A 15,401-nucleotide genomic window follows, 5' to 3' on the forward strand; every position below is an offset into this window, starting at 1 on the left:
GATAAATTGCATCTCTAATTGACTTCACCTCCTTGGATCTTGACCCGAGGAGAAAACATCTGGGCCTGATGTGATTTTATTAGGTGCTGATTTCATCAGCAAAGGGGAAAGAAGGGTGGGGGGGAAATAAAGGAGGAAACTTGCTAGCCAGTTGGACCAGCTCCCTATAAACCTCTGAAGGTGAAGGCACAGGGGACTGGGCAGCTTGGAGCGTGGCAGCTGCAGGTTTGAGGTGGCCAAAGAGTGATGGCCTTTGATCCCCTCCAGTCTGACCAGTGATGTTCAATGGGCCTTGGTGAAAAAAAAGCAGGAAAAATGATGGAGCAGGCAGAGAAAAATAAAATCCCCAACTGCCCTTTTCCCCAGAAAAATGTCAATCCCACTGGGCTAAACCCTGATAGAGCCATAGGGAGAGGTGTCAGAACAGGGTCTGTCCTCAGCAGAGATCCATGAACTGGGCTGAGAATGGCTCTGTCAGCGATGCTTAACGACCATTCTCTTGTGGAGAGAGAGGGGAGTTCAAAATACCTTTTTAAGCAAGAATTTCCTTAAGTCCCGACACCCGTGAGGGCTTATTGCAACAGCAATAAGGGGGGGATTTCTTCCCCCCCCCCCCCTTTTTTTTTTTTTTTTTCCTTTACCCCCTCTTGCTTGTTCTTTCAGCTGCTTACATTTTTTTTCCGGGACAAATTTAGGTCTGGGCCATGTCCCACTTATGTTTGGAAAGTCTGAGCAGCCTTGGCTCCGCTGTCAGGAGTGAGGAGAAAGGGCACACAGCCCATGGCAGTTTTAAACTTAAGAAGAGCCAAATGCCAAAGAAAACTCCAGATCTCACTGAGTTTTGGAATTGAAGGGTGAGCGGGAAGGCAGAGAGGGGATCCCCTGGGTTTGCCTTAGCCAAAAAAACTGTTTAAATTGAGCTGAGCTCCTCTGGGAGGAGTCTGGAAGACAATTTGCCTTGTTCCTCCTCTGCTGGATAAGGGGCTGCTGCTTTCCCTCTGCCACGATCCCCTTTGGCACTGCTCTGAGAGCAGGGACAGGTGTCCACCTCTGTGCTGTGATGGGACAAATCCCAGCTCAGACGGGCTCTTTAGGTTCGGTAAGGGCAGCATTTGCGTTTTTCTAGAGGTGCCCCCACAGTCCCCCACCACAGCAATGCCATTCACCAGCAGGCAGACTGGGAGGAGGCCGCACAGATTTTGGAGGAACGCCTCTGGTCTGCTGGGAAGGTGGAGAGGTGGCTGGGGCACGGTCTGTGATTACCTATGCAAGGAGCAGCTGGCAAAGGCTGAAGGGCTTTTTAATTAGCAGCCAAAGGCAAATCAGGATCCAACAGCAGGGAAGCTGAAGTCAGCAAAGTCAAGGTGGAAATCTGAGGGCAGTTTTTCCAGTGAGGGTAATTAAGTGCCAGCAGAGAGCAGCGTGAGACATGAGGAATTGCCGTCATTCAAGGACCTTAAATCAAGGAGAGGAGTTTCCCCTGCAGACACCCCCGCTCCTTCCATCTCTGCTTTGGCACTGCTCTCGGCCCTCAGGCAGGTGAGCATCCTGGTGCAGGGGCATCCCCGCTCATTTCTAGCAAACCAGGCAGAGAATTTAGGGAAAGAAAAGGACTGGTTTTCCAGCTGACCTGAAAGCAGCCTGCCCTCATCCTGGCACACGTGGGATCTTTTAGCACAACAGCTTTTTACACTGAGGTTCAGCCTGATTTTTTGCCTACATGGAGCTTGCACTTCGGGACTCAGCAGATCTGGTTCTCTTATCCTGCAAGAGGAAGGTTGGATCAGTTTGTGCTAATGTTGGTTTTCTTATCTTCTTTTCTTCTTCGTGTTTGAACCGGGATTAATACACGGGAGCTGAAGTTTCGTGTTTGGACTCTGTGGTTATTAATTCTTATCTATATTACTATTATTAGAGCTCACGAGTTGTGAACTGTAACTAGCAAGGTGGAAAACAGAGGTAAAATGGACTTAGACAACGCCCCAAATCCTCCATATTGCTTCACATTTATTGCTATGTACTGAAATCTTAAAATCTAAGTTTCCAGAATTCCAACGGGCTGGAGCAGGGCTCCTTGGCTATAACACCCTCCGAGGTCCCAGAATTCTCACCAGCAACTGAGAGGTTGGGGTTTAAACAAACCTGCCCTCCTGTGGCACATCTATTCCAAAATAAAGGATCAGGCTGCTAGACGGAGGCAGATGTGCCAGCAAGGGGTTATCCTCCAGGAGCTGGAGCTTTGGGATGGGGATGGAAGCAAAAATCCCACCATTTGGGGCTGGTTGGGAAGGAGCTCTGACTCATACCAATTCCTTGACGTGGTCTTTCCTTTTCCAAAAATAAACAGGAACCGTTTGGAAAGCCCCTATGCGGGGAGGAGCAGAACTCCCCAGAACAAATAACTACACGGAGAGCCCGGGTTGAGTTCATCCAGCTGGTTGTTCCCCACTGCCAAGGGTTGCGAAGGATGAAGCTCAGAATGTCTCGGTGGGGGTGCAAACACAAGAGGCTCTTTCCCCCGTTCATGGGGTTTTTGGGAAAATGCTGAAATGGCTTCCTTTAGCAGGAGCTACTGTGTCTCTCCTGCAGCACGGCTTTCCGCTCTCCCCAAAATAACTGCTGCACTATCAGCCTTTAGACCCATTTTAGTCACAAACAGTTTAAGGGGACAGAAAAAGCCTTTATTTGGGTTTAATTACAGTGCAAATTGGGGAGAAGTTTCACATTTCTGTTTTTAGGGCTGGGTTTTTCGTGCCCCAGGTGCTTTTGCCGTGGTTTCCCTCCCATTTGCTGGACTGAAGCCCTGGTGAAATGCCGCTGAGGCGCCCCGAATCATCCCACAAACACAGGGATAACAACACAGCAGGCACAGAGCTGGAGCTGCCAGACAAACCCCGTGTTCATAAACGTTATTAAGACGATGAATTAAATATGAATTTTGTTTCAGGCGTAACATCAAAATCACCAGGAGACCCCAATACGCTTGTGTTGCATAAATGCTCAGCATTTCCTCAACACGCTCGTTCGGCTCCCTTGGACACGGGCATCAGGACAGGAAGGGATTGAGCGTGGCTGCAGTCTGGAAAGTGGAGATGCCTCTTCTCTGCTTTTTTCGGGACTGTACTTACATTTTTTTAGCTGACTGAGTCAGTGCTCTGGGGTGCTGGGGCATTTTCTGCCGGGGAAGCATCACCTCCACGCCCACTGGCTCTGCCTTATCAATCTTTCATGTCCTGAAAGCCCTGCTTGGTGACTGACAGCTGTCAGGACAGGGCTGGAAAAAGCCAGTCGGTTCTTTAATTTACTATCTTTAGTTCAAAATGAAAAATAATAATTTAAAAAAAAATCTCCAAAACAGGAAAAGATTAAAAATCTGACTTTCTGCCCTCAAGTTTTTGGCTGTATTGACCCTGGCCACTGCTCAGGGCTGTCTCACTGGCTTTGACCTCACTGCCTGCTCAACCATGGAAGGCTGAGCAGCTCCATCCCTGTGGGGCTGGAGAACACAAACCATAACAGAACCCACCAACCCACCTGTGACCTGGGCACCTGTGGGAACCTCTCCCCAGTGCAGCAGGGAGGGTAAAGGCTTCTTCCCTGCTACAGAACAGTCACAGGATGCTCCAGGCCACCAAAAATGCTTCTCTCCTGCAATTTAAAAGCCTTTTGAGATTTCAGGCAAGAAAATAAACTGCTGCCACTGAGGGCACAGACTCTTCCAATGGCTTCCTCCCAAAAACAGGGACAAAAATGGGATTCAACCCCATTGCTGCTCCTGCAAAACATAGAGAGTGTTTTCTCCTGCAAGAGGGGAAAAGAGGGACAGGGAAGGTGTTGATCAGCAGCTTCAGCAGGATCTGCATCCAGCAATGGTTTGAAGTTTTAGGGCAGCAGCAACTCAGCCTTTGGCAGCACCCAGAGTGTCACCTCAGGGCTTTCACAGGCAGGCAACACTCAGATATCAGCAAGGGGCTTTTCCATGGCTGGCAGGACTGCTCAGCACAAGGGAGGTCAGACACAGCTTCTCCCTCACTCCTGGGGAGGGCAGCTTTCCATTCGCTGTTCTGGCATCACTTTGCATGTTATTCACTCCCCACTCCAAAGCCCCTGATTTCCAGTCCAAGGCACCATCCCAAACAATCCACAGCCACACACTGATGTTTGTTTGGCTCTTTTTTTCTCAAACCCCCACATCTGCCTCAGAAAAAGGCAGTTCTCATGGGCACTTTCACCACAGTGTGGCCAAATGTGACATCCCTGTGGAATAAATAAAGCCTGAGCCGGGGATTTCTCAAAGAAATTTATTAAACCACAGTGAAAAAGGAGCAGTAACAAATCATCTCTTGTGGATAACAATAACAAACCATCTCGGTTCAGTTCACTGCACTGAACCAGGAGCAGCACCAAGTGCCTGGATCTCAGCTCTCCCGTAAACGAGAGCAGGATTCAGAGGTTCACACACCTTTACAGGTGCAGAGGCTTGAACCCCCTGGGGAGGAAGGGGCTCGTGCTCACACCAAACTTTGCTTTTTCAGATGAAGCAAAGACTTCACTTGCTTCGCTGGCTCTTTCTGAGCTTGGCAAGAACATCATGGTCACCTCCAGAGCAGTCTGCTGGTCTCTCTTTCAGGTTTATTCCCATGAAATCAGGATTTGCTCTTTGCAGACACTGCTGTCTCTAGCTGCTGTGGAGTGGCTTGGCATACACAGGCTCCATGAGGTGATAAATCAGGAACAGGAACAGGCACCCGAGGAAGACCAGGCTCATCACAGCCAGGAGGATGAAGCGGCCGATGAGGAAGGTGTCCACAATCTGCAGGGAAGAGAAACACAAAGATCCCAGCACGTCACAGCCCCAGCCTGCTCCAGGAGCTGGAAGGAGCACACTGTGTCCTGGAAATAAGAACCACTGGGGCTCCCCCAGATTTCTCTCCTTGCTTTTCATCCTTGGCCATGGGCACTCTCTGGGATGCACGGTGTGTGACAAACGAGAACAAGGATCCCTGCAAAAAGCTATTGGGGATGCTAATGTGGAGCAGCACGGTACCGAGCACAGGGAAGAGACAGCAGTCAAACCCTAAAGCAGTTCTCCCCAGTCACAAACCTCCAGCCCTGATTCCCTTTCAGAAGGGAGATAGTGAGAAAAGGAAAAAAAAAAAGGAAAGCTATGGTAGCTAGGCAAGACACAAAGAGAAGCCCCAAGCAAGAGGCTGTTTATGAAATCCCCTCTCTGCTCCCCAGACCCCCCAGAGCTCTGCTCAGCCCCAGCTCAGCTTTATCCATCGCATTAGCTCAGCCCTGGTGCTCCTGCAGAGAGTCTCTGGTGAGCCAAGCGCCGGCTCCTTCTGCACGTTTCACTTTTTAATTAGCCAATTAGCAGAGTTTTGGTGCAGAAAGCCCAGGTCATGTATTATTGATAGGCAGGGCAGGTCCAGTCCAATTGAAGATCCGTAAAAAAAAATAAGCTTTCCAATTCCATTTGCCTCCCAGGCAACAAACACGCACCGGGCTGCCCTTCATCTCACTCCCAACCTTCACACGAGCAGGTCAGATGTGACACAGGCAGAAGAAAAGAACATTACAAGTATCTTTTAGTAGCGATTTACACAGAACAAGAACAGCAATAATTAACATGCATTAATAATAGAACAGAGGAAACGGCACCTGAAAGGCCACAAAAGTTTGAGTATTCAAAGCCCAAGGAGCTCTGGGGGAGCTCAAGGTGGCAGCTCAGACAGCCTGATCCAAAAACTGGGGGAGATCCCTGTGCCTGACCGCGCGGATGGCTTCACGCTCAAGCACGGCAAGAACCTACAAGAGAGCTAAAGAGCTGTTACTGGGCTTGAATCACAAAACAGAGCTGAGGGGAAGGTGAAAGGCTGCAGAATTGGAAGGGAAACGATAAGGAAAGGCAAGGGCAGGGAGGGAGCAGAGGCTGCTGGAGCTGGGAGGGACAGAAGCAGGAGAGCAACCCCTGCACAGAGCCCCTGGGGACGGGGGGAGAGGAGCCAAAGCCCACGGGTCAGGTCGACCAGTGTGTAAATCAGCAATTTAGTCAGAGGAATTAATAGTTACCGGCTCCACGAGCGACACAGCCTGTGCCAGCGGGACACTGCCGGAGAAGGAGCCGCAGGAGACCAGAAAGGCAGCCCGGGGCAATCTCCTGGGCACCGGGGATGCTGCCGGGGCTATCGCTGAGGTCAAAGCCCGTTCCCGGGGCCTCAGGGCATCCTGGCGGCCCATCCCCGGGGCAAAGATCCATCCGGGGCCATTCCCAAGGAAAAGGCCCATCCCCGGGGCCTCGGGCCAGGAGCCGGGGCCAGGCATTGCTCTCGGGGCCCACCCCGGGGCACAGCCGCTACCGCCGGGATTCCGCCGCTCCCGCCCGGGCTCACCTCCTCAGCGCCGGCCGGGGCCGGACTCTCGCCCTCCCGGGGGAAAAGCAGCAGCGCGGCCGTGAGCGCGGCGGCTCCGAGCGCCACCGGCACCGCGGCGACCCTGCGGGGACAGCGGGGAGCGAGCTCAGCGCCGGCGGGCCCGCACCGCCGCGCCTCACCGCGCCTCCCGGCCCGGCCCGGCCCGGCCCCGCGCTCACGGGCTCGGTCCCGCCCCGTTCCCGTCCCCGTCCCCGTCCCCGCGCTCACCGGGCTCGGTCCCGCCCCGTCCCCGTCCCCGCGCTCACCGGGCTCGGTCCCGCCCCGTCCCCGTCCCCGTCCCCGCGCTCACCGGGCTCGGTCCCGCCCCGTCCCCGTCCCCGCGCTCACCGGGCGCGGCCGGCGCGGACCAGCGCCAGCACGAGCAGCAGCGCCATGGCCCAGAGCAGCAGCAGCGCCAGCACCCCCGGCCCCACGCCCAGCGCGCCCGCCATGCCGCCCCGCGCCGCCGCTTCTGCCTAGCAACCGCACCGCCCCGGCCAATCAGCGCTGCCCGCAGCGCGCCCCGCGCTGTCTATTGGTCGAGGGGCGGAGTGAGGGGCGTGGCCGCCGCTTTCCCTGCCCGGCCTGGCGCCTCTCGGCGTTTCCCATTGGCTGAAGGTGGAGGGGTGGGCGGGGTTTCCGCGCGCCGCCGGAGGCGGGGGCGCGCCGCGGGGACCGAGTGCCCGACCACGGCTCTGATCCCGATCCCAATCCCGGCCCCGATCCCGGCCACCACTCCGTTCCCAGTCCTCTTGACCCCCGGCCCTCCTGGCCTCATGGAATCCCCAGGATCCCGCTCCGGCCGCTCCCCAGCCCGCGGCACTGCCCCCGTCCCGGAGTTCGCAGCTGCTCCCGGTGGAATGTGAATTTCCCTCCTTTCCCTGCACCTTTCCCGGTGCAGAAAGATCGGTGCTTCGCTACCTCGCGTTGGCCGGCGCCACCCAGCTCCTGCCCACCCTGCTCCAGGGAGCACCTCTGAACACGCTTTCACCCCAAAACCCCAAACTGAGCTGTCCCCACCGTCAATTATATTTAGGGCCAAAATCAGGCAGATTTCGTTAATACAGTAATGCTGACATGGGGACTACAGCAGGGTTCTGGAACAGTCATGCTGGGGCAGCCAAGCCAAGCTGGGGAGGGTAGTCAATGCTAACAAGCATCTTCCGGTATCAACGCAAGAGGAATTTCCATTTAAAATAAATATTTCAGCTTGTTTATAAATCCTGTCTCTTCACCATCACATCTTGCCCATCAGACCGAGGCCAGTGTGGTTTGATGAGTGACTTTATCATAGAATCTCAGAATTACATAATAGTTTGGGTTGGAAAGGACTCTAAAGATGATCTTGTTCCAACCCCAGGCACTCCAGGCTCACCTACCAGTTAACCCGAAAAACCCTAAACACTGATATTTTTTGTCTCAACTGCTTGAAGTCTGCAGTACTTTGGCTGCATAGAATGTCACCTGAGTGGGCGTTTTCTGTCGCTCCTTTCAAGGGGAGGAATAAACCAGCGGTTAATTATTCTGTGCAGCACCGACCTGCCTTTTTCTGTGATGAGATCAGAGTCGCCAGCATGACACCAAATGCTCCAGCAAGCAGAGCACAAACTGTCTCCGACACCTGCCTTTACTTGGCATAGAGTGGCAACCGGCTGCCAACATATTAAAAACGTATGTTTGATGGCAAACTCCTTCCTGCTCCGCTTCGTGTTGTTAATCCCACCAGGCAGGGTTTTCCCCCTCTGCAATCCCCGCCTTGTTGATGTCCATCTCTGCTGCTCTTTTCCCAGTCTTTCTCTTCTGTTGTTCCCTGTGCTTCCTGCTCCTGCTGGTGATAAGTAATTAAACGTTTGCTCCCATTGTTTGGGAATCTCCCTTTGCTTTTCTCTGTTTTCCCACTTCTTTGCATTCTTTTGGAAGTGGTAGTTTCTTAAAACCCAAATTTCTTTCTCATAACTGTTTTCAACTGGGGCTTTCTCCTTCTGCCATTCCTTTTGTATCTTTTGGCTTTTCATCTAGAAGTTATAACTTTTATTCATCAGCCAGTAAGTCTTTTCCTTGCCTTATTTTTCTCTTGAACCTCCTATCCACAGCTTTTCCAACGGCGTCATTAACCTCTTCCCATATTGATTGGGTTTTTATTTCTCCTCTCCATGTCTTGGTGCTGCCTGATAGTTTCTTCATAGTAGCAGCAGCAATGTCCAGCCAGTTCAAGAGTTTGAAGCAGAGAGCTTGAGTCATCCAGCTATTGATCCGGCTGGTGGAGCATGCCACAGCCCAGATATTTGGCCAGAAGTTGAAAAATAAATGCAATAGACAGCCGGGCAAACTGTATATTGTATATATTGCATTTATATGTACATCCAATGGCCAGCTCTGAGCCATGCTGCTTCTTGGTTTTAACCCCACCATGGCAGTAGAGCTGATGGTAACTCAAGCACAACTTTGGAGTTTAAATGATGCCCAGCAGCCCAACACCCTCCAAAATACTTATATATTTATCCCTTTAATATTGAATGTATTCAATATTTAATATTTCATATAATATAGAACATATCACATATGATACATATGATACATAATATTTAATAATATGTTTTTGCACAGCCCATATGGTATCACAGCAAGGCTGCAGGTTTCTCTGAGCACAATGAAGGCGAATAAACCCACAGATAAGGAAAACTGGGAAAACCAACCCCATTGGTGTGATATCTCCAAGCATAACCTTCACCAGAAATTTCTTCAACTCATCTGCAGCAAAGCTCATCACCCTAAACACGTCACTCTTCTGCATCTCAGCCGCCTCCCAGCGTCAGAAATGCCTTGCTGGGGATTTGCCTTGCAGACTGCTCTGTCAGCCCATAAGTTGAATGCAAAACTCTGAGTTTATTGCCAAAGAATCGTTTATTGATGGCCTAAAATGACTTTTCCTTCCAGCTTTTACCTGCTGGGATTTCGTCCCATTTAGTGCTTGTGTCAGTCTTGCATTGCACCTGGAAAAAAGAAGTAACAGAAAGTGGGAGAAAAGCAATACTGGGTATTAAAGGTCAACCAAAAAACATGGGAGAGCAGCAAATATTGAGGATTTTTGTGTTGTTTGAATGACTCTGGGAGAAGTTTCATATCTGTGGTGGTTTTTTCCAGGATAACTGTTGATGTTGGGAAGTTTGCTGGTGTCACACATTCAGGTTTCTCCAAGACTTTTGATTTGCACCCTGTGGCATTTGCACCCAAACCCTTGTGCTGGGGACAGGACACATCAAAGTGATGACAAATGACGTGGTGATGATTAATTCCAGCTCCAATGTGTTTGATATCCACAATACAGGTATCATAAAGCCTTTCCTGGCAAGGCTCTCAAGCAATAATCTGCTTTAAATAAGGAGAAGCGGAGTCATACAGATGCTGTTGGGTGCTCGTGGCCCAGAAAACCCAATTCAAAGGATTTATTTGGGCACAAATAATTCAGTGCTGTCCAGTGGATGGGTTCTGCTGTCCTGCCAAGGAAAAGGAGTGATTTGAAGGATGTGTCATCACCGTGCATAGTTTTTTCCAAGGAAGAGATCAGGGAATTGTGGCATTTCTTGGCAAAGGCGTGACAAAGATCCTGAGGCTGGCATTGGATGAAACAGGCTTGGCAGAGAGATGCAATTAGTGCTGAGGCTAATTAAACACTTGGCACAGGACAGAGAGGTCACCTTCCTTCAAGGCCTGCAAGATGGGATCACATGGATCAAAGCTCTCTTGTGAGAGGAGCAGCCCTTGGACACAGGGCGGGTTCGGGTGGGGACGGCTTCTTTTGGGTTCAAACCTGCAAATCCACCATGCCCAGCTCATCCTGGTGGCCAAAACAACCACCATGGCCTAGTGTCAAACGATAATAAATGATCAAACTCTTGGTGGCGGAGCTGGAAGCGCTGAGGGAACTGATTTAAAACCGCTCGCGCCGTCGTGAGACTTCCAGTTTTACGGCTGGAGCTCCCCGATGCTCCAATATTAGAATTAAAAAGAAACAGGCGTTGATGCAAGAAAGAAAATATTCTGCTCCTGATTTAAAGACTAGCGAATTGCTAAATATTTTTATTAGTGGCAAATTTGCAGCTTGCTGGAACTAATTTCACGCCCGGTAGATATGGAGCTTAAGCTGGGAATGGCGTTAAATTACTCTCTTGTAAGGGTGTTTAAGCCTTGTGATGGGGATCTGTTGGATGGTGGGGACCTGTCTGGGGACCCCTTTTTTGGGGGGATTCCTTGTGGGTTGGGAGGCTGGAGATGGTGGTTGGGGAAAAAAGTGTCAGTGCACACATAACGTTTCATTCTTGGTGTGATAGGAACAACCGGTCCCCCTCATTTGCATAAATTTGCTTATGGGGTTTTGCTGCAGACCAGCGTGGTCATGAGGCCCCAGGATCCTTCAGCTTGGAACGATGTTAGTTATATTTTAGGGATATTTTGGAGATTATTCAGGATATCCAGCATTTAGTTGATTTTATTAATGTTAAAATTTATTTAATCAATTATAAAAATGTACTGACTTGATTTAGAAAAAAATAATTTAATTTCTTTTGATTGATTTTTTTATTTAGAATATTCAAGGTTTAGTCGATTTAAGAGGTGGGTAAATGTTGGAACTGCTGTATCCCTGAGTGCCACTTGTCCTCTGAACTAATTTTTTCCATGTTTTCTTTGTCGGCTAGATGTTTTACAGCTTCCCAATGGTTTCCCAGCCCAAATCCCTCCCTCCTCCTCCTGCAAAGTCTCTGAGTGCACTGGGAACCACCCAGCTTAATGCTGGGGAAAAACCCATCCCGTTTCAGCTTGCCCAGATACAAACTGGGACAGGTGCAGGTGTAGGGTCAGAGGATGTAGAGTCAAGAAAGCAAAGCGAGGGCGTCAGGAGGATCCAATTACTTCTCTAAAAATACTGCCAGGAGGGTGGCAGTGGTAAACAAGAGCTATTTAAATCCCTCAGTCCACTTTCTGTGATGGGGAAAATGAGGTTAAATCGTTCTTCCCAGCTTACCTGGAGGACACTTATGGCTGAGAAGCACTGAGTTGTCCTCTTCCAAAGAGACAACCCCCCAAAAAAGAAAGCTAAAATAATAGGAGAGGGTTAGTAATGTCTCCAGTGGGGATAGAGCTCTCTCTCACAGGAACCCACTTCAGATTATCTTTTTCTAGCTGATGGCGGAAATCAATTTTAATCATCCTGACAGGAAACGAGGATGTAAGACTTCAAACAGAATAAATCCTGCAACATTCAGAAATAATAAAATGGAATATGAAGTCATTTTTCAAATGGAAAAGAAAAAAAAAATCCCATCCCAGCAAGTGGAAATGCCTCTAAAAGGCCCTGGTTGGTGGGGGAGAGAAAACATTTCCCTGTGTGGGACAAGACTGACCTCAACCCAGGAGCACCTGGAGAAGGTGGATGGAGGAAGAGCGGGTGTCTCTGTCATCACACCTTATGATTCCTCTTGTGGTTCACATCACTCCCAAGAGGAAGGAAGTTGATAATCATTTGGGTTTGGTGACTTGTTATAGTAAATGCAACTTTAGTTCAGTCCAGTAAATTTGTGAATTGGTGCTTTTGGACACCTGGTTCTCTGAAGTTCAAGCAACTGCTGCAATTTCCCTAAATACCCTACAAAAAGAAAGCTCCTGTGGTGGTCTCCTGGGGGTGTTTTAATGTCATCAGGCCCACACAGGATGACATATCCCCACGGAGTCAACATGGGTTGATATTGTGGCAAAATCTGTTCCAGTTGAGGAGAGGAAGGAGGAGACAAACTACCTGAGAGATTGAAATTTGGCTGTAGAGACCTCCATTAGTGCTGCAAGGGATGGAGAAGAGGCAAAGCTAAAGGAAAGAGGTAAAGAATTAATGGAAAATGAGTATAAGAAGACCGAGGAGAAAAAGAAAGTCAAGAACAGGGTCTGGAGAGATGGCAACTATTAAAATTTGCTTTTCTAATGACATTCCCAAAGGCTCTAAAGCCCACAGTCAAACGTTTTCCCAAGAAACTTCTATTTCCCACACGTTTCCCCAAGAAATGCTATTCCCCACCAATCTTACCTTTAAAGAGTACCAATATGGGTCCTCCTTGCAACATCACTTTGGAATCCTTGTGCCTTTAGCTGTGTAATCCTCCTCTTCCTTTTCACCCAAGAGCTTGCAGGTGAGAAACCAAGGAGCCATTGATAATGAAACCCACACCACCTCATCTCAAGTGGCTCATCCTCATTAGTTCTTTTGGTATTCTTCACAATTTCATTAATCACTGGCCGCTCATTAGACTTTAATGTGCCCGTAATAATCATCTGTCATAATTCCATTGCAATTGAGCAGTCAATAATGTCTTAAAACTGGGAAGGGTTGAGTGATGGCAACACCCGCCCATGGTGGGATGTTGGATGACTGAAAGCAACCAACAACTGCTGAAATGGCCCAAATTTATTGCTGAGACCTGCAGGACTTTCAGGCAGGTGGATTTTTTGGCAGTCAAGCCCGTTTGCATTTTCATTCTGGTTTTATTCTTGGCTCCTTGCAACACCTTTGTTCTTCCCCTTTTTCATTTGACACATATCGATTTTTTTTTCCCGCTGTTTCCTGAGCTGGAGCTTGGAAATGATGCAGGGGTTTTGTTGTTGTTCTTTTTCTTTAAATTTAATTTCCTTCCCTATTTGTGTGTGGCGGTAAGGAGATTAGTCATGATGGGACCTGGCTGGGCCCAGATCTGCTGGGTCGAAGCAGTTAACTTCAAAAGTCACGGTGTCACCCTTAAGTTCACCTCTCCCTGACTCCTGAGCACATGGGATGTGGTTTTTACACCTCCAGATTAAATTTTAAATTTTCACACACCTCAGGGCTGTCGGTAAAAAGGATGTTCTTGTGTATCTGACCATCATGATATTCAATGGACGCATGGATTCATCCAGCCACCTGTGGACAACTGAAGGATGGAGACCACCCTCCTCCCAGGGGCTTCCCTGGGCTGCACCAACCTCTCAGTTGTTTCTCCTCATTTCCAACCTAGTTTTTTAATTGCTGATGGATGGCAAAAAAAACCCAAAAAAAAACCCCCCAAAAAAAACAAAAACCAAAAAATAACAAAAAGGAGATGAATCCTTCCTGCTGCATTATGACTTTGTGGTCCTTCCAAAACCCCACCCCAGTTGCCCTGTGTTCCGCAAGGGCACCATTTTATTTCAGCCCAGGGGTTTTGGTCTCAGATCTCAGAGGTTTTCCATCCCAAAGGATGCATTAAACTAAATTTGCTTTTCTTTGCCTGCGGAGAAGATATTGTGTAGTGGTTTGGTTTCCTCAGGTCCACTGGCAACTCCCTGAGACAGCTCTGGCAGCCAAGGATGTGAATCACTGAGATGGTATTTAAGATCCTTCAGGTAACCTGCACAAGAAAAAAAAAAAAATAAAAGGCAGCTAATCAAATGGCTTTGAGGGCTGTAAAAAAGCAGAATTCAATCCCTGAGAACTTTCCAAGATGTAATTTCAGAAGACATCAGAGATGACACGAACCTAAGGAAGTAAAACTACTCAAAATTCAAAGTTTATAGTCCATCTGTCTCTTTGCTTCAGGGACCTGGTATTAAATTTATTGCTAAATAAAACAAATAAGCCTAGGAAAAGTCAGCGTCGAAATCTGCATACTCGTAAGAGAATTAGCAGAGCTCTCTTGTTATGATGGCTGCTTCTCAATTTGCATCTTTAAAGAGTTGTGACCATCTCTCCGCTTCTCCCTTCACCAGCTCCCGGGAAGCCAGGCTGGTGCTGGCATAGCTCAGTGAGGAGATGCTGCAGGTGAAGGTTGAACTCCCATCACGAGCTGAACCCCAAGGAGGATGGGGAATGAGCGCCAAAGCCCAGCCAAGGTGAAGAAACATCTCAGGTGGAGTCAAAAATTTAAAAGGGCAGGATCAGCATCTCCGCGTCGCGTTTGCCGACTGTCAGGTACTGCAGATATCCAAGGGAAACATAAATTGGAGGGGGGGCTCAGCCTATTGACCAAGCCTGGGTTTGGTTTTCTGCAGTATTTGCACAAGGCATAGTTTTACAATTATTTATAATTTTTGTTTCCCACCCATGGGTATCCCTTCAGCCCATCTCTATCTCAATCAGCTGATATTGCCTCTGGAAAATAGACTCCAAAGCTTGTCCGAGTGCTGGAGGTAAGTCACTTTAAACATCCAGAGCCTTCTTTTTTTATTATTTATCCCTGGAAATGCTTGGGAAAGGATCAGTCAGTCAGATGCTTTCAGTAACTTTGCACAGGAGAGCCCGAAGGAGCAGCAAAAACCAGCCGAGGACTTATTATGCCTTGAAATTAAACATTTAAGAGGAGTAAGTTGGCAGCAGGGATTTTCTAATCAAAATATATATAACCTGCCATTTATTCATCACTTGCCCTCTGGAAGGACCCCAAAATGCTTTCCTGGCTCAACAAGCCATCATTAACCCCCACTCAGCCAGCGTGAGGAGGGGAGAAATCCCATTTTTCACATGTTTTCCCACTCAATCCCAGCTGTTTGGTGGATTTTTAACCATCAGTTGGGAAAAATCCTTTGTTTTGGCTTTAACTTTCTTTATTATCAATCTATCAACCTCTCACAAGAAATAAACCTAATCTTATTTAATCTTGCATAGGAAAACCTCTGGGAATCTAGAGCCATCCTGGCATTGATCATTTATCCTTAATATATCCTCCTTGTCCCTATGGATTATTGATAAACCCTTTAATTATATTCTCCCATGTATTTATCTATTAGTTGTGAAATTACATGCTCGTTTGTGTGTCTGAGATAGTTTTAAATGATGGTGGCATCAAAAATAACACTGTTGTCTTGGTGTTTTAAATCTTTTGGGGTTGACTCTTATTATTTCCAGGAAGATCATGTGCACAGGTAAAAAGAGGAGTTGTCCTGTGAGTAAGTGAAGTACTAAAAATGGAGGGAAAATCAAGCTATATA

General features: G+C 48.6%; 1 protein-coding gene across 1 annotated transcript; it reads right to left on the minus strand.

Annotated features, from left to right (window-relative positions):
- Nucleotides 1-4,287: 4,287 nt before the first annotated feature.
- TMEM218 (transmembrane protein 218) lies at nucleotides 4,288-6,871 on the minus strand. Its single transcript, XM_066203422.1, has 3 exons — nucleotides 6,765-6,871; nucleotides 6,396-6,498; nucleotides 4,288-4,813 (listed from the first exon to the last, which is right to left on the minus strand). Exons 1-3 carry the CDS (start codon nucleotides 6,866-6,868, stop codon nucleotides 4,679-4,681), a joined length of 342 nt encoding a protein of 113 aa, XP_066059519.1. The 5' UTR covers nucleotides 6,869-6,871; the 3' UTR covers nucleotides 4,288-4,678.
- Between the last annotated feature and the right edge of the window lie 8,530 nt (nucleotides 6,872-15,401).

This window comes from Chamaea fasciata, unplaced genomic scaffold (genome assembly GCF_029207755.1).
Source record: "Chamaea fasciata isolate MVZ Bird 193981 ecotype frontalis unplaced genomic scaffold, bChaFas1.0.hap1 SCAF_24, whole genome shotgun sequence".
NCBI lineage: Eukaryota > Metazoa > Chordata > Aves > Passeriformes > Sylviidae > Chamaea > Chamaea fasciata.